At 35.8% G+C, this 23849-nt stretch overlaps 1 protein-coding gene across 3 annotated transcripts in view; it reads left to right on the top strand.

Annotated features, from left to right (window-relative positions):
- The window catches only part of SNX13 (sorting nexin 13), an 81597-nt gene that overhangs the window by 27776 nt on the left and 29972 nt on the right, over positions 1–23849 (top strand). For all 3 annotated transcript variants that reach the window (XM_063303733.1, XM_063303732.1, XM_063303734.1), the window contains exons 5-13: positions 3795–3916; positions 8279–8400; positions 10343–10444; positions 11071–11159; positions 14952–15035; positions 18414–18552; positions 19621–19709; positions 20163–20262; positions 22377–22570. In XM_063303733.1, coding sequence (XP_063159803.1) covers positions 3795–3916; positions 8279–8400; positions 10343–10444; positions 11071–11159; positions 14952–15035; positions 18414–18552; positions 19621–19709; positions 20163–20262; positions 22377–22570 — 1041 coding nt within the window. The remainder of the gene's footprint in view (positions 1–3794; positions 3917–8278; positions 8401–10342; positions 10445–11070; positions 11160–14951; positions 15036–18413; positions 18553–19620; positions 19710–20162; positions 20263–22376; positions 22571–23849) is intronic.

The following is a 23849-nucleotide window of genomic DNA, read 5'->3' as shown; positions in this document are numbered from 1 at the left end:
GAGTCAGCATCACTTAATTGAACATACCAGTCAGCCGCTCAACCCTTCAACTTGGTGGCAATGGTAGTTACTTTAGCCTCTTCGGAAGGGAAGCATGCCCCAAACTGCATCATATAACTTTTAGCATTAGTTAAAAAGAAGGATAACTTTGTTGGATCCCCATCGAATTTGACAGAAAGGTCTCTCACTCTGCCTCCAGTTGGAGTGGAACCAGCTGGCGCTTGAGTGGTTGGGCCCCAGGTTACAGTAACTTTTCCTTTTCGGGTTGGGGATACTGATAGCCGGGCTCTGTGGAGTGGAGATTCATTCCAGAGCCATCTCCAGCCCCACTCCACTGGCAGTCTGGATGGGAGGATGGGGGATGGTTGCGGGAAGCTGGGATCTCCTCTGCGCCTCCCCTGCCCCTCCAGTGACAATGACAGGTTTTTCAACATGTACTCCATCTATTCTATTTTGGCTTCCACCACTCTTAGTCTCTCAGGGGTTCAAGAGTCCCCTCTCCTTCGCGTGCCCAGTTTCCTCTCAGTTGACACCGTAGTAGATTCTTTGTCTGGGGTTAGTGGGAACCAGTACTTCCAGGACGTCCCCGACATCCCTGGTTGGGGTTCCCCCACTTCATCCAAGGTGATCAACTCTGCGAGCAATTCGCTGGGTGCTGGTTGCTTTGGGTCTTCCCCGTTGTCAGATTCCTCTGCATCAGAATTGGAATTTGATTCATCCCTTGACAGGTCTCGGGATTCTGAAGGTTCTGGGGTGAGATTCAGTTCTCCGCTCTTGACTGTCGACTCAGGCATCAAGCTAGCCGTCTCCTCGAGTCCCCCGGTTGTGGATTTTGACTCAGCCATCGTTAACTATTTTCCCTCAGAAGAGACTGATCTTGGTAGGAGCTAACGGTACAACTTTGGGCATTCTCAGCTTTATGTAATGGTTGCCTATTCTAAAACACCATCGGACTCATGAGTGTGAATTCAAAGATATCTGATTTATTAAAGAATAGTATGCAGGATCACAGAGAAAGCTGAGAATGATGAAAGCACGCCAGATTCAAACTAAAAGCCCTCGGTGCAAATGAAATCCCTCCCCCCGTAGAATCTTCTCAAGTTCACAATCCCAGGTGCTCCTAACAGTTTCTGATGTCTGTGGGAAAAGTCCTTGAACAGATAACATAACCCAAACACATTCCATTGTACTGATTTCACATACAGAGCTTGGTACAAGGTTTCACAGCAGCTCCCTCCCAAACAGAAACGCGAGTCAGCGCCATGGCATGTGAAACGTTACGATGTATAAACTACATTGAATCAGTGAACATGACAGTCATATAGGCTTGGCCCCAACCTTGGTTAATACATGTAACCGAGATAAATGGCAAAAGCTAACAGAATTTGTATGTAAATAAACAGAACACAGTAGAACTGCTTGCTCCTCTGCTTGTGTTATTACTAGTGCCAGTTTGCCCTTAAGCTTGCTCTTGAAATTTCAGAAATGAAAGTCTTGCTTGCACTATGATTGCTGTTACTATTTATAAAAGTTGTTTTGAAAAATTAATTGTTCTTATGAAGGAGTATTTCAGAACTATTAGCAGAATTATTTGCAAAATGCAAAAGTATGCATTTTGAGCAGAATTTCTTGAGTATGATTAAATGTACAGTATGCCAGTAATTTAAATAGCTAGATGATAAAAGTAGGTTTTGAATTCTGTAAGTGTACTACATTTGTGTGCTGCTTGTCTGAATACAGCTTAACTATAGACTAATATATTACTATGGCTTGCCTTTACAAGCATGAGGAGATCTGAACTTTGTAGCTTGCTCATTCTACCATTTCTCCCTGTCTAATGGGGTAGAAACATTTTCCTGTTATCTGACCTCAGGAAACTATGATTGGAGCAAACTAAATATTTGAAGTAAAATTCATACAAAATAATAACTGGTAGATTGCTGTTAATCAGGAATGGAAACTTCAAAGCATGCATTCTGTGGTAAGAGAGAATGGAGCATCAGAACCTGATACTTACACTACCTCTTGCTTGCCCAGGCAAACATACTTGGATGTTTTGATCATTTTTTTTCCCAGAAAAGCACTGGAACTAGCAAGCTAGCTTATTTATTTATTTATTTATTTATGACCAATAGCCACAACTTTTATATGATACAAATAGACATGACATAAGGTACTGTTAGATAAAAAATCAATTAGTTAATAACATCTATAACAATGTCTATGAATTACAATCAAATGTAATTAATAATAATTAGGCCCAAGACCACCTTACAGCAAGTCCCACTGAACAAATTTAGCAGTTCTATTAGATATTTCAATAAAGCCATCTGCTAACAGGAATGTGTGTTTTTCTCATCTGTCTGGTTCAGTTGGTCAGTTAATGGAGATTATTAGTGTAGAACACCAGAATTGGTATATGGAACAAAATATGTGGAACTTACTTTATTGATTCTTCCAAACAGGGATAGAAATGTTCTTGCAGAGTGATGTTAAGGCTCCAAAGCTATAAATAGTCTAGCTTGTGAGAAAGCTATTCTGTACAAAACAAAGTATTAGTAAAATAATTGGCTAACAGTTTTCTGCACAAATTGCTCATGTAATAGTAGATTGCACTGTCCAATGTATTCATTTTCTTCTACTTGCCAAGTTACTGTATCTTACAAGAGGGTGAAAACATCAAAATAGAAAAAACAAACAATAAACAGCTGCATTGGGGAAAGACAGAAACCAACATTCTAGCAGGTACACATATTATCCCAGCCCACAATTATACTAACCTCTTACATAATCATTTAATTCTAATATTACGAGATTTAAAAAAAAAGTCTCCTAGTAAACTATGGAGACACTGTGGTGGTATGCATATCGGATAGCACACTTATTGGTGTTCCCTGTTTGCTAATATAAATGTCTTGATGCTATTAAAATACATCACTTCATAAACATTTTGGCTTCTTCTCAACTTCTGAAATTTCTAGAGTTTGAAAAAGCAGAATATGTGGAGTTGTAAGGGCTTAGAAACTGAAAGGCAAGGTCCAAAACACAATGGAACAAGTGGGGATGCACTTGCTTCTACTACTATGGTACATTCATATCTGGACTCACTTGAAATCGCTCCATAAAAGGCACAGGAGTGCAGGATCATTGAAAGCAGCAGAATTCAAATTAATACAATTAAATTGGGATGCTCTTGGTGATGGAAATTTAAATGAAGATTGCACACATACAAACACACAGCATCAGATGAGCAGACATAAGAAGAAAGGAAGATGGTGGCTTCTTGTTCCACTGTGGCTCCATTGGCTTTCTGTTCTAAGGGAAATTGTAAGAATTGCTCTATTTATCATGTGGGATCCAAGCGAAGGATGTAAGAATTGGTTTATAACAGTTCCAAATGATTTCTTCATATATTCAAGTCCATTCAGTTTCAGTTCAATTCAGAAGAGAACACAGCATAACTGTATCCCATTGAGATATTCTTTAGGAATAATGTACTAGGTTAATTTGTTCAGAAATACAGGCAAGATGAAATTCTCATTTATCCCTAATCTGAAAAACTGTAGAGGTATTCCATAATCAACATTCATGAATATCCAAGGATGTGATCAGTGTTAACTGTTTTGAGATTTCACAGATTTTCTATAAATTTGCATAAAATAATGCAAACGTAATTATACCATTATAAGCATAATTATTATCTCTATTAGGAAGTTGATTTGCTAAATATTTGTGTGATGTAATGACTTTATGAATGTTTTAATGTTTGATTTTTTAAAAATTATATATTTCAGATCATTCAATTTTCCTTGCGTGACTATGTCCAGTATTGGTATTATACACTAAGTGATGATGAATCTTTTCTTCTTGAAATCAGGCAGACTCTCCAAAATGCACTAATTCAATTTTCTTCTAGGTAAGAATTATTTTCAGTAGTTTCAAACAGGTCTATACTGTTTGAAACCCTCCAGTACTTTTAAAAGGTTAAACACATTCATGACAATTACATGTGAATACCCTCAAAAGCATGTCATTTTACAAAAACTACCTTGGTGTCTCATGAAATGATATTGTTAATCTTTACAGAAAGAAAAATAAACATTTGTGGTAGTATTAAAACTAATGATATCATAAGCTTAAAAACATCAAGTCTATTTCTTCAGATGAATTTTAATACAAATTTGATGTTACTCGACTTGAATTGGATCTTCTGGCTGGGAAGAACAAGTTGGCTTCTTGAAAGGAAAGAATCCTAGGAATATGTTTTTTTTTTCTGATATGAATCTGTGTATAAGCAATTGACATCTGATATGAAAAAGCATTGTTGAAAATTTGCTTGTATCATACGGGGAAAGCTTCATTCAACTCTACCTTTTTCCAAGTTAGAGTAACCACTGCTTCAATTTCCTGTAATAAGCTTCTAGTAGGTATGAGGTGATATGGAAAATCATATTTAGAAAAATAAGCTGAACATAATCTTAGGCTATCTTTAGTACTTAATACTCTTAGTACTGTGAAAAATGATCCTACCTTTCTTGGAAGTTGTTGCGTTATTGACTTCTGTTCATATGAACTGCCTTCAGTGTTTTCACTGAAGAAACTAAACATTTTTAAAAAGTAGTGTTATTAGAAATTTGCATTAAGATTGATGTGAAAAGTTAGCTATAACTTAAATATCTGTGGGTTTGATAGAAACTTAAACTTAATTTCAGTGGGATTTAAGTGTAATTCAGTGTATAGAAGTATCACTAATTAGCAATTTATGATTCATTATTATTGCTGTAAAATAAGCCCTTCATATTAAGAACTTATAGAGGGAGGTTGTGACATAAAAGGATTAACATTATAGTCATAATTGGCAGAAAAATAGAGTGCCAAGTCTCCTGAGGCCCTTTATGTCATCTCTTTGATTCTGTCTTGTGTGACAGACTTTGGGAAAAAGCTGGAGGCTTTTTTTAAATATATATGAAACCTGCAGAAGGATAATTTCTCTAAGGTCTATTGTAATGCCCAAGGACACTTGATGCAAAGCATCTCTCAAAATAAGGAAGTGAATGTGTGCTGTATATTGGCTCCTTTCCTGTTCAATTTTTACTTAAACTCTGTAGTCCAGGTGCTTAGAAACCCCAAAAACCATTTCCTACTTCTGGCCGATAAAGAAATTCCATTCTTACTTTATGCAGATAACATTGTCATTTTTTCTTGTTGTGGGACTAAGAGCATTGCGGTCCTTCACAATGTATTACGAAGAAGAAAGATTCACTATAAATTACTCTAAAACCAAAGGCAGAATATTTTTTTTTAAAAAACCTGATTGATGTAAATGGCATATTAGTCACTGTGTTATTGAGCAAGTTAGGTAATATAACTACCTGGGAGGTTGCATTTTAGGATTCGGAGGGATAGAATGCCCAAACCCTTCAGGCCACAGCATTGGCCACTTTAGATTTGGTGGGTTTTTGTTTTTTAAATCAAGTGGGTAGCCAATTTAAACCCTCAGCCTTCTGGATTTCCAGAGGAAAACAATTGCCCAGCTTCTTTATGATGCACAGATATGCATCTATAATGAGGAAAGCCTTCATCTTGAAAAATTCTTGAGGGCAATATTTGATATTCTTTATTGTTGTGGAGTTATGTTCCAAGTGTTACACCACAAATTGAAGCTACTTTATTTCTTATGAGCCTGGCTTTGGCAAAGCAGATTCTTGTATTGGCTGAAACTGATATATTGTCCAGAAGTCCTAACCCCCTTAATTCTTTATGACTAATACCACCCCAGCTGGATAATTTCAATGGAATCAAAATGTGACCTTTCTCCATTTTCTCTGACATTTGGATATGTAAAAGCCAAAGAAACTGTAAAACAGCATATGTGGGATATCAATAAACAAAATGATCTTAGCAGAACAGTTGTTGTACAGTCAGAAATCCAGCTAAAATTTTCATCCTGCCTTCTTACATTTTTAGTGATCTTTCCTCAAAGCACCAGCTTGCCTCTCCTTTTGTCCATTTATGTGCCTTGCTTTTGGCAGTTATGCAAGGTAGATTCACTGGTGTCCCATATAATAATAAATACCTATGTCCATGCCTTTCTGGATTTGCTGAGTCCCTGGCATACCTATTATTGTACTGTTCCTTCTGCAGGAACTCCCAGCATTTACTCCTAACAGGTCTTCTAAACAAATATTCATGTAGAAATGATACTTTTTATGGCAACCTTATTTTATCAGATAGAAACCTAGATACTACCTATAAAGTGGCAAAATCTGTCTCTGGGACTATGGCTTTTAGGAAACTAATGATATCACAGGTGCTATAAAGGTGGATTTATATACTTAGATTTAACTTCACCGCTGTTATTTATATGCCAACCTTTATGGTTCTAAGCTTAGTACTAAATACCATGGTTATAGTTAGATTTTAGTGGTCAAGTTTTACAGTTGTTTGTTAGTAACTCTTATAATATTGATATTAATCAGTTATTTTATACCTTAAATTCTGTTTTCTATAATTTCATGTAGCCAGCTTACACTACCAGTGAATTGTTTGTCATGAAATTTATGAGAAGATCACAAGATTGCCCAGATTTTTTTGATCTATTTTATTTTATTTTTGTTACATTTCATTTACTTTATTCTTCTCTTTTTTATTCATGCTATATTGCCATATATCAGTTTTAATATCAATAACACAAATGTTCTAGTGGTTAAGGCAACAGACTAGAAACCAGGAGACTAAGTTCTAGTCCTGCCATAGGCATGAAAGCTGGCTGGGTGACTTTGGGCCAGACACTCTCTCTCAGCCCTAGGAAGAAGGCAATGGCAAACAAATTCTGAAATCTTGCCATGAAAAGTTCAGGGACTAGTCCAGGCAGTCGCCAAGTATCAGACATGATTGAATGAAAAAAAAAAAAAAGTTAGACCTAATGTTTTACAGTTATATGTTACTAATCCTTTTCATTATGTTATTAAAATAATCTATATCTTAAATTCTTATTCTTGCATTTGTAATTATATGTATTTTATACTGATCCAGGGTGTAAATAATAATTGACTGACTGAATATTCAGTTAAAGATTGATTGGTTTGTTCATTATATCACAAACTTTATAAACTACAATTTTTGATACTAAACATTTTGTTGTATAGTTTATGCTAGCTTATCTTCTGTTTTAGGGAGTGCTGTTTTAAGTACTGGCAGTGCATAATGCTACTTTATTTATTTATGAAATTTGTCACCGCCCATCTCTTCCCAACGGATGGACTCTGGGCGGTTTACAGCATAAAACAATAACTATACAATAAAATTCCAATGTAAAATATGGACTAAAACAATTTTAAAAACTACCAAATATGATAAAATCCTGATGGCTATGGTCTCATTCAATCCTTGCGTAGGAGGGGCACTTCAAGGCACTAGCCAACCCCAAGTATGATTATTCTCCTCCCTGTCCCAAGCCCAATGGCAGAGCCAGGTCTTCAATTCCCTCCAGAAGGCTAGGAGCGATGGGGCTAATTTCACCTCCGGGGGCAAGATGTTCCAAAGGGCAGGTGCCACTGCAGAGAAGACCCACCTCCTGGACTCCACCAAATGGAATTCTCTTGTGGATGGGGTCTACAGCATGCCCTCTCTGCATGACCGGGTGGGACGGGCTGATGAAGCGGGGAAGAGGCGGTCCCTCAGGTAACCCGGTCCCATGCCATGTAGGGCTTTAAAGGTGATAACCAACACCTTGAATTGGACCCAGGCTATTTTTGGTGCCCCTACAAGGGCACATATAACACCTTTGCTTCGCGAGCTGAACTGGTTAAATAGGAGAGGAGAGAGAACTGAACCCTGCGGCACCCCACACAGGAGGGGTCGAGGGTCGGATCTCTCACTTCCTATCACCACCGATTGGGACCAGCCCTGGAAGAAGGAGGTGAACCAGTGCAGAACCATGCTGCCCACCCCCAACTCCCTGAGCCGACCCAAAAGGATACCATGGTCGATGGTATCAAAAGCCGCTGAGAAGTCAAGAAGAGCAAGGATGGATGCACTTCCCCCATCCCGCTCCCACCAAAGATCATCCATAAGTGCGACCAATGCTGTTTCCGCCCCATATCCGGGCCTGAAACCTGACTGAAAGGGGTCTAGATAATACTTTACTAATTGATTATTTTAAACACGCAAAAGCATAAGCTGTGGTCTAGGAAATAAACCAGTCGAGATTGAAGAAATAAAGTGTAAAATTGTAGTAGAGGCCTGCTGTGTAATGCATTGTCATTTTTTTTTTAAGGACAAAAGAAATAGATTGGCAGCCTTATTTTACTACTCGAATTGTAGATGATTTTACTACTCATCTTAGAGTATTCAGAAAAGCTCAGCAAAGAATAACTGAAAGAGATGATCAGATTAAAGGTAATGCCTAAATATGTTCTCCTTATTGCTATAATAAATTAAATGAAGGCATTTTCTACCCTACAGTTGCACTGATTCAGCTCTGTTTATTTATTGTTACTGTTTTTATTTAATATTTATTTTATTAGATTTATAAGGCCACTTAATTGTCATGCAATTTAAGGTGGTGTACAAAGAAAGTTAACACAATGTAACAATAAAATAAGAATAAACATAATAGACAACCATCCAGAGAGTACGAAAACTTAAAACCCATACTAAACCAGTGAATTCACAAATCACCTTGATACAATGCCTGCTGGAAGAGTCAGGTTTTTAGGGCCTACCTGAAGGTCAGGGCCATGTGGACCTTGGAAAGAATGCTGTTCCAGAAGCAGGATCAGCAACACAGAAGGTACACCATGTTTTTTCCACTAAAAGCTTCTTAATTCAGCAACTGTTCTATTTGTACTACAGATAAATGCCATATTGTACATAGCATGGCTTGTACTGCTTGATACAGATATACAGGTAGTACTTGACTTATGACCACAATTGGGACTGGAATTTCCATCGTAAGTCATTGCAGTTATAAGTCAACTCACCATGGCCTTGGAATGGGTGCTTTACGACTTGTAAAGCATTTCCGAGTGTCGCAAAACGTCACACACACACCCCATAGTCACATGATTGCATTTTGGGTGCATGGCAACCAGCTCGCATTTATGACCGGTTGCAATGTCCTGCAGTCACGTGATTGCATTTTGCAACTTTTTCCCATTGGGAAAGCTGGATTTGCTCATGACCACGGTGTTTCGCTGAACAGCCCATGATTTGCTTAACGACCTGATTTTATCACTATTTTATGGTGGTCGTTAAGCAAATCACAGGTTGTTAAGTGAATCACCACATCATGTAGCAGATGCAGCTTCCCCAATGGGAAAATGGGAAAAAAGTTGCAAGATGCAACCACGTGACTGTGGGACATTGCAACCGGTCATAAATGCAAGCTGGTTGCCATGCACCCAAAATGCGATCATGTGACCATGGAGTGGTAGTGTGATGTTTTGCGATGCTCAGAAATGCTTTACAGGTCCTAAAACACCCATTCCTAGGCTGTCGTAACTTCAGATTGTCATTAAATGGTCGTAAGTTGAGGACCACTTGTGCACTTCATTTTTGCCTCTGTTTTTCCTACTTCCCTCATCCTTGCCCTGATTTTAGGCTTCCGTGTAATATACCCTGGGTTTTTTGTTTGTTTGTTTGTTTTTAAGGAGAGAACAGAGGGGATTGCAATTAATGGGAGGGAATAGAGAATTCTGGTTATATAAATCCAGCATTGGATTCCTGCATAAACAGAAATCACTGGCCAGAGTCAGATGTGCTTTCTGTAGAAAAGCTTTCTTGTTTAATTTCTATTCAGCCAGAACTCATAACCCTGGATGGAAGGAAGACAACTTGAAGGGGTAAAGTACATGAATTGCTGGTCTTGAATGTAGAATATTTTGGCCATCTTCACGTGATTTGCAAAGTAACTAAAAAGAAATGGAAATACAGGATGTGCAATACAGTACAGCCTAGCAAATAACAGTTTGCTTCCTACTACACAAAAACCAGTAAGAATTACTATTCTTTTTTGCTTTGTGTCATACATTCAAACACAAAAACATATTCCTTGCTCCCTTTTGAATCTGATGTGGAAGATTCTATTTGACTGTAATTGCAGTACAGCTGTACATACAATGTACCCTTCAAAACCGACAGTAAGTCTTCATTAACAGCTGGATACCTTTGAAAATATAGGAAAAGAGAATTAAATTGCTAAACCATATACAAATGGTACATAAATGTTACAATAACAAACATGTGGAGGAGAAATCTGAGTGTAGTTACTTCAGTAATAGGTATTATTGCAGACTAAAATTCTTCTAGATAAAATCTTAAGTTTCCAATTTTGGTGTAGATGGAGCAGAAGATCTTGTAGATACATTTTTTGAAGTTGAAGTTGAAATGGAAGAGACCATCTGTCGTGATCTAGTCTGCACATCTCCCAAAGATGAAGAAGGTATATGATTATTTTCTTTCTTTAGTTATGTTTTAAATGAAATGTGCAGATCATCATTCTCTTTTCTATACTATATAGTATATTAGATACTATAGATAATATTTTATTAACCTTTAAAACATTATAATTAACATTCCTTAAAACATTAGCTATTAATACATATTAGATGCAAACTACATGGCTATATAATTACATTACTATAAAAGGATTAGATATGCTAAAAGAAAAAAATACATATAACTGGTGAACTATATAAGGGGAAAAATTCTTGATTAAATGTCTACATTGATAGTTATTAAATCTGGTGTTAATAAGCATTTTTACATCATAGATATGACATTTAATTCTACTGTTAGTGGAAGGAAGCATACGTTTGTATATTATTTTTCTGTTGGTTTAGAAATAGGACAAGACTGTGCATAGTATTAATTTTCAAATTAATCCTATGATTAAACTTATATAAAGTTTAGATGTGTATTTATATGAATTTAGAATGCATCTACCTATATACATATGTATTGCCCTCCAAAATCGCTAGTGGTATTTGAAGTATGTAAAAACTTGAAACGTGTGTGTGTGTGTTTTGATATACAGTGTTTGTTTGTTTTTTAATTTTGCGCTTTTAGGATTCCTAAGGGATCTGTGTGAAGTTTTACTGTATTTATTGCTACCTCCTGGAGACTTCCAGAACAAGATCATGCGATATTTTGTCAGGGTAAATTTAATTTCATACCATATTCCTGCAGTAATCCAATATTCTTTAGCCTAAGAGCTGCATAGTATTGTATAATCAAGAATATGCTATTTATTTTTAATAAATATTAAATATAATAATTTTTAAAACTAGCTAAAAATAAAATGGGCATGATGCAGTCTGCAATTGAGAACCTGTTTTGAAGGAATTCAGAGAGTCTGGCCAAGTTCATTTTGCTCTTCATTCTTTTACATCCACATCAGCATGGCATTGAGCCATTTTTTGAACAGGTGGTCTATTGAGGCAAGGAACAACTGTCTGGAAATATGGAAGGCATGCACTGATTCTCTGTTACTTCTAATACTTACTAGACATCTTACATAACTGTATGTAAGTATATGGTTAACTCTGTTGTACCTGCATCATTCCTTTTATAAAAATAACTTTTGTACTTCCTTTTAAAAAGTCTCACTTCCTTCATTCTCTCATTCAGACACATTTATGTATATATGTTTATGAGCCAGGGTACATTACAATGCATTGTTTTAAGTTTTGTCTGCTTTATGGTTATTTATTTATGTGGTTTATCCTGACCTTTATTAAGGTTTATTTATTAAGGTTTATTTATACTTATAAATAATTTAATTTTATATAATAGAATATTTCTTTGCTTGGCTTGTACCACTGAAATATTTTAGACAATTTATAATAAGATTCCTTTAGATATTTTGTTACCTGATATTTATTTATTTTCTTTTCATATTTATGTGACCTTTATATCTTCCTCATATCAGGAGGAAAAAAACCCTATAACTTCTATATTAATCACATTTTACACTAGAAATGCAGAGTTGTAGTACCTGCATGCTCTTGAAGAAACTTACACCCAAAGTTTTTGCTTTTAGAAACACTAATATGTTTGGGGGAGGAGAGTTCCATTTAAAATGAAGCTTAAGGTTTCCCTTGACGTAAAGTCCAGTCGTGTCCGACTCTAGGGGGCGGTGCTCATCTCCGTTTCAAAGCCTTGGAGCCGGCGTTGTCCATAGGACACTTCCGGGTCATGTGGCCAGCATGACTCACGGAACGCCGTTACCTTCCCGCCGAAGCGGTACCAATTAATCTACTCACATTTGCATGTTTTCGAACTGCTTGGTGTGCAGAAGCTGGGACGAGCAACGGGAGCTCACCCCGCCGCGCGGTTTCGAACCGCCGACCTTCCGATCGACAGCTCAGCGGTTTAACCCGCAGCGCCACCGTGTCCCTTCTAAAATGAAGCTTACATGGACTGATTTGTTATAAGGAGAGCTGTTTATTTGAAATCTCCTGTTTTCTCCCTGCCATCTTGGAAGAAAGAGAGTGATGAGAAAACCTGTGATAGCTGCTGTATCAGCTTTTGCTTCAAGTTAAATATAAATGATACAAGGCTAAGAGTATAAATTTGTGCTAAATTCCAACTTGTAATGATTGCAGATTACATTTTGTTTCATGTTTTGAGAAATACAGCCACATTTATATATAAAAAGGCAGGATAAAATGGTGATGAGGATGTTGATGATGATATATCACCTTCTTTCCAGCTCTTTAATTACACTTATCAACTGTTTTGCCATCACATTTTTTGCTGAAACTGTTAATTCTCCACTGTCTTCCTTTTATCACTTCTTAACAACTACAGTCCTCTTCTCAACATACATATAGTTTTCACACAGCAGCCTCTTAAGTGATGTTTTAATTCTGTATTGGGCACCTTCTCTCTTAGAAATACGTGCTGTGCTTGGGATATCTTGGAAAATTGCCTTCCATAAAATCAAGTCAATAGTATGATCTTTGTTTGAAAGTAATCATCTAACTTACCTTGGGTGATCTTGAAAAGCTAAGCAAGACCTGACCTAGTTAGTATTTGGATGGGAGATTGTCAAAAAAACCCAAGAGCTGTAGGCTAGATTGGGAAATTGAAAAATATTCTGGAAAAAATGCAGTGGCAAACCACAAGAATATTTTATTTTCCCTGTGGTAAGTAGGCCTTAATTTTGTATTGATATGCATAGAATGAACGTTAATGTTTTTCATTTTCAGTGGTATATCACACTACAATTAATTTCTACTATAAAAATGCAGGTTTTAAAATGGTATAATTACAAGTCTCGTTTAATTAACAGTAACTATTGGTATGTAAGCATTAGCTCTTATGGCTGTGCATGGTTTGAAACTGATTAGGAAGAAATGCTTCAGACTTCACACATTTGCATCATCTGTCTGCTGTTCATTAAAGTAGCCTGATTTTTTTACAGCAGCATCTTCAGGCTTGAGCAGAAGCCTAAAATATGTCAGGCTATTTAATTAATAGTAAAGAGTTGCTGCACTCGTACAAGGTCCTGAACACTTTTTCTGAGTCACTTTCAAAATGTAGACAGCTCCAATAGCAATAACCCATGCTTATCTAATCTGTTAATCTAATATAATCTAAAATAGTTTTCATCTGCATTGTTTTCTTCGGATGCAAACCTATGTAAAGTTACTTGTGTTACATTTTTATTGCATTAGATATGTATAGGATTCTGTCATTAAAAAGCTTAACATTGAGCTGACTTCCTAAGATCCAGAACAGGATTTCTCAACCAGGGTTCCATGGAACCCTGGGTTCTGCAGGAGGTCACTAGGGGTTCCCTGAAATCATGATTTATTTAAAAAAATTATTTCAAATTCAGGCAACTTCACATTAAAGTGGTAAGTTTCATTCTTTATTTGTAGTTTAAGAACACTGTTTATGCATATGTACAGGCCTACCCATGAAATGAATATAATAATTTTGTAACTTCTGGCCTATATTTGAGTCTGAATGTGCAGGGATTCCCCAAGGCTGAAAAATATTTCAGGGGTTCCTCCAGAATCAAAAAGTTGAGAAAGACTGATCCAGAGAATCAAAACCAGCCTTTTTTCAGTTGTTATCCACTGTGTGATCACATGGAGATGAAATGGCATTGCATCATGGCATTTCCTGTTATTATCATAGGTAGTATGTCTGTATTGAGGAAACCTACTGAATATGTATTTTGGTCCGTCAAAACAAGGATGAACTGGAAACAGAGACTTGGACAATACAGCTAACAAATATAGATATCCTGTATTTCAAAAATGGTAGAATAGACTGTCAATAACTGACTGTCAATAACTTCTGAACAAAAAGAAAAGTTAGTTCAGAATCTATATCTGGTCATATTTCAGACCTTTCAAGCTTTCATGCAGTACTAGTTCTTATTCACCTTCTGCATTTCTCTTTCCTTCAAATATATGTCCAAAGTTTGGGTGGAACTTTTGAACCACTAACTAAAGCCCAAGATGTTGATGTAGATTCTCTAATTGAAATCAGGATAGTATAGGTTTTAAATAATTAGAGACCAATATGTATTGAGTTGTCCTCTCCTTTGGACATTCACCAACATGTGGGTACTGCCATGCTCACAGAACATGGGGCCAGAGGATGCAGCCATTCCTTGTATTATTACATTCAAATGGAAGATGATACATGAAAATGGATTTCAGTTTAGTTATATTCTTCTTGAATTTGGTATTTGGAGTTAAAATATGTTTGTGCTAATTTAAGTAAGGATACAAATCTAGATATACAAAACTGGCTGTTACTTACTGAAAATAATTTTTAAAGTCTATTAAATGTATTTTTCAAGACTTATGAAAGATAAAAAATCAAACTTTATCTGACTTCTATTATTTTGGCAAGATCTTGAATTAAAAATCACATTTTAAAGAAATTATATAACAGTAGGTCTAATTTTATTTTCCATTATTTTTCAGGAAATCCTTTCTCAAGGAATTCTTCTTCCATTAATAAATCAGCTCAGTGATCCTGATTATATTAATCAGCATTTCATATGGATGGTAAGCTCTTTAAATTGGACAAAATCTTCAGCCACCTAGAGCCAAACCTGGCAATGCAGGAACCAACAATTCTCAGGGTAGACAGAATTGTTAAGCAAACATACTTCAACTTCAGCTGCCTCCTATGGTCTTGAAAACAGCAGCAAAACATCCATTGACTCAGAAAAAGGCAGGATGAAAAAAGATTAAATCCTGGAGCATACATATAATGGATAGATAAATAAGCATGGATGGGTGGATGGATAGATAAACATGGATAGATAGATATGTATGGATGTATATATTTGCATTTGTGGTACAAAGGTAGACACAACATCTTTCTGCGAATTCAAATGCATATTACTACAGGTAGTCCTCATTTACCAACCACAATAGGGACCAGCAACTCCACCGATAAGTGGTACGGTTGTTAAGTGTGATGTCATGGGACTGTGCCAACTTATGATGTCAGTTCTTCCTGTGGACATTAAGCAAATCAGGCGTCATTAAGCTTGATGTCACATGACCCCTGGTGATTTGCTTAATGACCACAGGAATTGCTGGCTTCCTAACTGAGTTTGCTTGTTGGAAGCCAGCTGTGAAGGCCGCAAATGGTGATCATGTGACTGTGGGACACTGCAACCGTTGTAAATGTGCGCTGGTTGCCCAGCGCCTGAATAGTGATCATGTGATCACATGACCATGGGATGCTGCAACAGCTTCAACTTTGAGTACTGGTCGTAAGTCTCTTTTTCCAGTGCTGCTGTAAGTTTGAACAGTCACTGAACAAGTGGTTGGTAAGCGGGGACTACCTGTATTTGTATGCTGGTCTTTATATTTTCTGAATAAGAAAACAGTGTATATTGCAGATAGATAAGTTTGGATATGTTAGGCCTACAATTAATGATGAGAAACAGTTCCACAGGTAACAAATACTCTGACGCTTGTAACCTCTCAGGTTGTGACTGTTATTCTGTATATTTTCAACAATCATGGACTTCTCTGAGCAACTGTTCAAGCATTTGAAAATGAGGATACTTCACTCTTACAAAGGTGAGGAACCTTAAATGGTTCCAGCTCGCAGTTTTATTGTTAAGAAATGGAAACTAAATGAAATTGTTGAAAGGCAAGACTGAAAAAACAACCCAAATGCCAGAAGTGTTCAAAAAGTGGTCATATCTGCAAAATAGAATTCAAAGCTCTCTGCAAACAATCTGCTGAAAAGTTTAGCTGATCATGGAGTAGTTGTCCACAGAGTGTTACTTATACAGTAATAATCTGTATGAGAGTTGTCAGATGAAAATCTTTTCACCCACCTTATCAGAAACATCACATATGCAAAAGAAAATCTTGATAAGCCTAAAATAGTTTGGAACAATTTTTCTTTTGATTAATGAAGCAAAACTTAAACTGTTTAGTCACAACAAGAAAAGATCCACTTGAAGAAAAGAAAGTGAAATATTTGAAGAAAAGAGGATCTTCCAAGCCATTAAGGATAGGGTGGCTCTGTTATACGTTGCGGTTGTGGGGCTGCCAATGATGCAGGAAATAGTTTGAAAGTGAAAGAATTGATTGAACTAAATATTGACATATTCTAGAATATATATCGTGATAAGTAAAATATATCCTCTAATATGCTACAATCAGTGAAAAAAATTAAAGCTTAAAGGTGGTTGGATATATCAGTGAGCCTGATGGAGTTTTTTTAAGGTTAATAAAAGAACTCCAAGCAGCTAACAGCAATCTTGCAGAGTAGAAGCGTGAACCAAAAAAAGGACCTTGCATATTAAGCTTGATTACATTCAGAAATAAATTCAGTCTTCACACTGTAGTTAGATGAATTAAAATAGAGATAGCTTACTTTTATTCAGTAGATCTGGATACAAGTAGATTCAAAGTAGAAAGCACTTAATCATCACCGGTTCTTTGTTGACACTTTCTATGCAGAATAGAAAGTCAGTGTGCAGGTGAGATTGTAAGGGGAGGGCTGCATTCCTGCAGCAGCTCCTGCTTGCACATGTGCCAGAAGAGTAATGGAGACTGTTAATCCCCAAGCCCAAGGAGGAGGAGGAAGTGGAAGTCAGGTGACCCATGTGACATCCCACAAGCACAATAGAGATGCGATTTGCTAGAGCAACCCCCGTATGCTTATGAGACAATGCTGAGTTGATCCCTGATAATTCCAATAGAGACAACAATCCAAAATATATCCAAATCAACCTTGAAGTGCTTACAGTAACCAAAAACAAAAAAACAGTTTTGAACTGGCCTTCATAGTGCCCAGACTTGAATATTATTGAAAATCTTTTGGAGATCACAAACATGCAGTGCATGAATAATGCTTCTAAGCTCTAAGGCTGAAGAGGGGGAAAAAAACCAAAAGCACAACTGGAAGGACTCTTAGCTGGCTATAGGAAACGTTTGGAAGCTGCCAAAGGAGACGTTACCAAATTCTTCCAGTCAAGGTGTCCTGCATATTCACTGTTTTCTTATTCTGACTCTATAAACAAAGGCACATAATAGTGTGAATTCAGATTTAAGGAAAGAAGTTGAGTTTAACTTTCTTCCATGTAAAGCATGTATCAGCTTTTGTTCAGTTAGGAATTCATTAAAACATGCAATTTAATGAGGGCTGCATAAATATGCAACTGTATATATAGGCTTTGAGTCCTGTGAACAGTAGTGGTCTGAACTGTTGTTCATAAATGATCTTTTTTTAATTTCTGCAATAAAGCAACTTGAGCTAGCTGTAAAGTTACTACACTTAACTGAATGTGGGATTGAGTTTCTCGAATAGCTTTTTTTAAAAGAATAGTAATAATTATATTTCAGAAATTATGTAATCAGTTTCTAAATAATTGGTGGTATTTATTCATTTTAACTTGTTAACATTGAACATTTTATCATGATAAACTATCCTTAATCTGTGTTAGCAATATTCAGCATTAATTTTAGGGGAACAGTTCACTTGTAAGTTATCCTAACTGAAATAAGCATTTACATAATAATGTTTAGTGTATTTTATTTTCTTTGAAACTGTTAGCTTTTTGTGAATCAATAATACTTAGCTGTTCAAAGTAATGCTGACCTAAAAAGAGGAGTAGAGAATGCTGTATGTGCCATTAAAATGTAGTATTCAAGAAAATGGAAAATAATCATTAATATAGCCGTATGTGCGACTTCATTGGTGAACCTTAAATATATTTATTGTCCTTGACTTTAAGGAGTATGCACAATGATGGCAGGGAGGTAATAAAAGTTGGGTTATTCAGAGGATGCAGTATGAAGAATTTTTTAAAATGGCAGAGTGCATTAAGAGTGACTGCATATTTATATATAAAAATCACATCTGGAAAGCGTGTAATTTTTATTAACATTTTCTTTCCTCACATATTTCAGATTCGTGATTCAATTTGCAATTATGAGGCCTTTATGAACATTGTTAAAGTAAGTGATAAAGTAGGAGAGTTAGAAGCAGTAAGGGATAAAGCCACAGAAGAACTGCAGTATCTTCGTTCCTTGGATACAGCTGGAGATGGTTGGTATTGTAATGTTTATATTTACAATTATTATATAATCGTAAGATACTGTCTGTTGTCTCTTCATATAGCATTATTCTCTTAGAAGCTAGAAGGCTATATAATCTTTCTTATGGACCGATTTTCTAGCTAAGAATGAGAACTTCAGGGAAGAAGCCAGGGCTTAAGATGTAGAATGAAGATGCAAGTAGTCTTGCTATTTTTAATTAGATTACACCCCATTTAAGCACATTAAGCTTCTTGGATGGCTAGATTAGTTTCCATAACTGACCATTTTGGAAGAATAAGAAACTGGCCTCTCTTGAATAATGAGCTATTTATGATTTTATTCCATTTTTGTTCCATTATGGAGTTCAAGTCTGCATATAAGCTTGCCAAGATGGGGTATTACGTATTCTCAGGCCATGTTCTGAAAGCATAAAAGTTCCCTTAAGAAAACTTATTTATTCCAATAGACATTGGAAAGGGAAGAGAATTTTGTAGGTAATTGAAGTAATATGTGTGCTATGGAAATTATGCTTGTTCTGGTAGATTTAATTTATGCATCTTTAAGGGCTGAACACTGCTTTAAAAGAAAGTTTTATTTTGAAATGGGTTCCTCAGCATAATTAATTTTGTGTTCAATCTGTCAGGAGATAGCATTGACTATAGATTTTCAAAAGCTGAACTTAGGAAAAATCAATACAAAGACAGTGCATTTATGTTCATAATGTAGTTAATTTTTTTTTAAGTGTGTCTCGTTTAGAATTTACAGTCCCTTCTAATGGTTTATAGTAATGCTAGCTTTTTAAACATTTTCTCATAGAAAAATTTAAAAATGTATTCTATTGAAATAGTTTTCAAAACCCAATTTTTCATTGCCAGCAGATATTTAATTTGGTTAATAGTTCTGTGCTTAACAATAACAATGTTGATTCCATTTTGAAAAGAAATTGCAGCAGTTTTTCTTCAGAGACTTTTGATTGTCTTCTCCTTCTATGCAGCCTTAAGCAACACTTCTCCAATTCACCAGAAATCTAATTAGATGGTTTTTATCCTTTTGAATCTTACTTGTTTTTCTTTTTCAGATATTAACAATATAAAAAATCAAATAAACAGCTTACTCTTTGTGAAGAAAGTATGTGATTCAAGAATACTGAGGCTACAGTCAGGAAAAGTAAGTATGTTTCATCTACTTGGATGTATTACAATTATACCTAAGTGTCTGAGTTAACTGGGAGACCACATTTTGTAAATCAAGTAATAGAGCTCAGTGTTATCAGAATCTTTTGCATTGTTGTCAATATCTGTTGAATGTCAGTAACTTGATTTTGTCAGTTTATGTTCTCATATCACATCAGTCTAAAAAAGAAGATACTAGTTTTGCTATATATCTGATTGATACTGAACTAAGATCCCAGCCCAAGTTAGGGAATCTATAGCCAATCCATTAGCAAGCAAACTTTTAAAGCGTACATGCAATAGTGAAATAGTTAACTTTATTTCTGAATCTCTGTAGCCAAAATCTTATGAGAAGGTAACATCCCTGATGTTGCTATGTAGCAAAAATAAGTCCTTTTGTATGAAGATTGCATAACCTTATCTGTTAACGTCCTGTGTCTTTATTCAGGAAATAGATACTGTGAAGCTGGCTGCAAATTTTGGAAAACTTTGCACAGTCCCTCTGGACAACATTCTAGTAAACAATGTTGCACTACAATTTTTTATGGGTAAGAAAACAGTAGTTAGGAATATATACATCTTGCATGATTAAAACTGTAGTGCTATTACAGGATGGTATAAACGTATGTGGATTTGCCTAAAAAAAATAAGAAAAAGTAATTGATGTGGAGACTTTTTGGGTCCTGTCCATTCAGTAGGTTTACCTTCTCATATGTAAAACTGATTTAATGAGCAGATGGCATATAGACTGATTCCCTTCCCAAAGGACCCACACAATTAAGATAGCTATAGGTCATAGGAATGTAAAAGAATTCTGCCATTAACTCTATTGGCAGTCAGTTTGGGTATTTATGCTCACTGGATGAAGTTTAGATAGCATTCGTCTTTCCTCCGTTAAAAATATTAAGCAAAATAAAATAAGTCAAGCTACTGAGATTTGCATGCAAGCTCTGTGGCAGTTACATTTGAAAAAAAAGCATCTATTTGAACATTCATGTCAGTAAATCAGAATATGAATGAAATGCATTCAACATTTTGTTTTCAGTTCAGAAAAAAATAGCTTTACTCACAATATTCTGTGGGAACATTCTGAGTTGGCTGCATTATCTCAGAACAAAAATTTGAATAGCTTGAATGTTTCATGTTTCATCAGGACAACAACTTAAAAAAATCACATATTGTAGCTTTTGAAAGCAGTGGAAATTCAAAAGAAATTGTATGCTCTCTTGCTTATCGCCCCAGGATCACAAGAATAAATAGATTGGCAATGTCTCCTGATTGCTACCAGCTAGTCAGCTTGCTTAAGCAGATTGTTTTGTTTCCTAAGGAGCATTTAGATAGTCCAATATCCTTTCTTCACCCCAAGGAGATATTCACTGAAAAGAATATAAGGAAATGCTAGGCTCTGTGTTCTTTAAGAAAGAATAGGATAATCTCCCTTTTTTTTTTCAATTATTTCCTCCAGAGCAAACTGCCTGAAGATTAGGTAGTCAGGCAGAAAATTAACCCCAGTCAATCCACTGACACAATTGGGGTTTCTTTCAGTAAAGTTTCAAAGCTCTTAATGTACATTGCCTAAGCTTTGTAGACTCTGCACCTCACTGCTTACTTACTAGATTCATCCAGCAGTTTTATTTAGCAAGGCAAGGAGATATTTATTGTATTTTCTGGCTACCAAAATTTAAAAAAAAAACTTTCTGAGAACATGTAACCATATAACACTGCTGGTACTGGAGTTACACTAGCTAGCAGTGTGTTTCCAAGTACAATGTAAGTTCTGGCCATGATGATCTATGTGGCTCAGGTCCTGGGTATCTGTGAGACCACCTTTTCCAGGTATACTCTGTTTACCCGGTTTGAATGAATGGAGAATGCTGTTGAAAGTTCTTTTCTATCATCAGATGCCACTGGAGGAATCATAGAGGCATTCTCTATGAAAGTTCCCCTCTTCTGGGCAAACTTGCCCCCCGGAAGCAAGTTATTCTTATGGTCTTCCAAATATTAATTAACACATGTTTGTTTTATAACTGCTTTGGATAGATTTCAGCAGTAAATAGGAGGTTGTTTATCTAAAGTTGTTACATTTAAAGTAGTATTTTAAAAATATTTTTGTATTGGTATAGTGTAAATTGTATTATTGGTCTAACTGTACGCTGCTTAGGGTTGCCCAGACTGAAACATTGTATAAACATTAGCAAAAGAAATACAGTAAGTTCTCTCCTCTGAAGAGAGGCATCAACAGAGAAACACAGAAGTGTTCCCAATTAGCTGTCTGCATTTACACCCTAAAACATTTAGCAGCACACAACAAAAAAGATATATCAATAAGCAAAAGACGACTTCTTACACTTCAAGGGCCAAGTAGCATATTTAATAAGCCTCCCACACCTATCTAGATTTTTTTTAACAGTTGTGTGCATTCATGTTAGAGAACCCTGCATCAGGAAATAAATGTGAATTGAATTGGCATTTTTAAAAGAGAAAAGGGCTCCATCAGTTAGAAGATGTTTTAAACATAGTTGTTATAAGTATATTGCATTGTTTGTTTGTTTGTTTTATTCAATTTGTATAGCCCATATCACTTTTATGACTCTGGATGGCTCACATAATCAAAACCACCACACCAAAAAATTGAAAATAAACAATTGTTATTGTTCTTTAGATTACATGCAGCAGATGGGAGGTCAGGCACATCTTTTTTTCTGGATAACTGTAGAAGGATACAGGGTTACAGCTCAGAAACAGCTAGAAGTATTGCTGAATCATCAGAAAGATGGAATGCATCAAACAACACAAACCAAAGGTCTGTTAAGAACAGCTGCAGTTGGAATATATGAACAGTATTTGTCAGAAAAGGTAAGAATATATATTTTTTTAAATGATGTTTTATAAAATTAGAATACATTTGTGGAACTGAAAGATTTGAAAAATTTCAGAAAATGAAACAGTCAACAGTCTGGGCATTAAAAGTTATTACTAAGTCTAACCAATTGAATAAGATATACAGAACAAGGTATGGTGGTAGTGATGACTCAGGATGGCTTAGTATTTAACCTTTATTATAGTCAAAGACCAGCATAGAACATAAAATATAAAAAGTGAAGAAATATGATGTAAAGGTAGAAACATACAAAACAAATCAAGGTATAGTGAAGGTTTCCACATTAGGTACAAAAAACCAGAATAATAAAAAATATCAAAGCTGTAAGAATATATTTTAGGCGAACTAATCCTGAATGGGGAAGTTCAGAATAAATCTAGAACCATTATAAAATTACCCTATATAAAATATACTAGAATCCATAATAACTAGAGAATTCATAAAACAATAAAATAGCGCATAAAAGAAGTAAGTCTTAAAAAAAACCTGGCTTAAAACAGAAAACATCCATATAAAAAACAATTACTATATTCCATCAATTAATTAATTAATTCATGAATTAATTAATTAATTAATTAATTAATTACAAAACAGCGTAGGTGAAAAATAAAGAAAAATCAGTCTGAGGAGAAAAACAGTTATTGGTAACATTTTGAAGAAACCAGAATCTTCCTGATCTTACACGCTGCCACACAAAATTTTGCCACACTATATGTTATGGTGAGAGCCAGTTTTGTGTAATGGTTAAGGCATCAGGCTAGAAACCAGGAGACCAAGAGCTCTAGTCATGCCTTACACATGAAACCAGCTGGATGACCTTGGGCCAGTCACACATTCTCAGCCCTAGGAAGAAGGCAATGGCAAATCACTTCTGAAAAACCCTGCTGAGAAAACTGCAGGGACTTGCCCTGGCAGTCACAGAGAATCGGTCATGATTGAACAGATTAAAAAAAAAATGATAATGTAGAGCTCATGTCAGAAAATAGGAAAGATCTGTAGAAATGCCTGGGATGACCTGGAAAGTATACTAGCAGTGGTGGTAATCTAAGTACTTTCTACATGATTATCATGATACTGTCAAGCAAGTAACACATGCTCAGTGGTTTCTACCTTCTCATCCACATGGGGCCACAATCATTCTGGATAGTGGATATTTTTTTAATATGAAGTGAGGGCATAACTGTGAAGGCTCTCCTGTGACCTGAGTAAACCAAATTTGTAAGCAGGTTTTAATAGATAACATATGCAAGGATG

Source organism: Candoia aspera, chromosome 4 (genome assembly GCF_035149785.1).
Source record: "Candoia aspera isolate rCanAsp1 chromosome 4, rCanAsp1.hap2, whole genome shotgun sequence".
Taxonomy (NCBI): Eukaryota; Metazoa; Chordata; class Lepidosauria; order Squamata; family Boidae; genus Candoia; species Candoia aspera.
The sequence above is the reverse complement of the archived record's forward strand: the minus strand, read 5'-3'. Positions and strand labels throughout refer to the sequence as shown.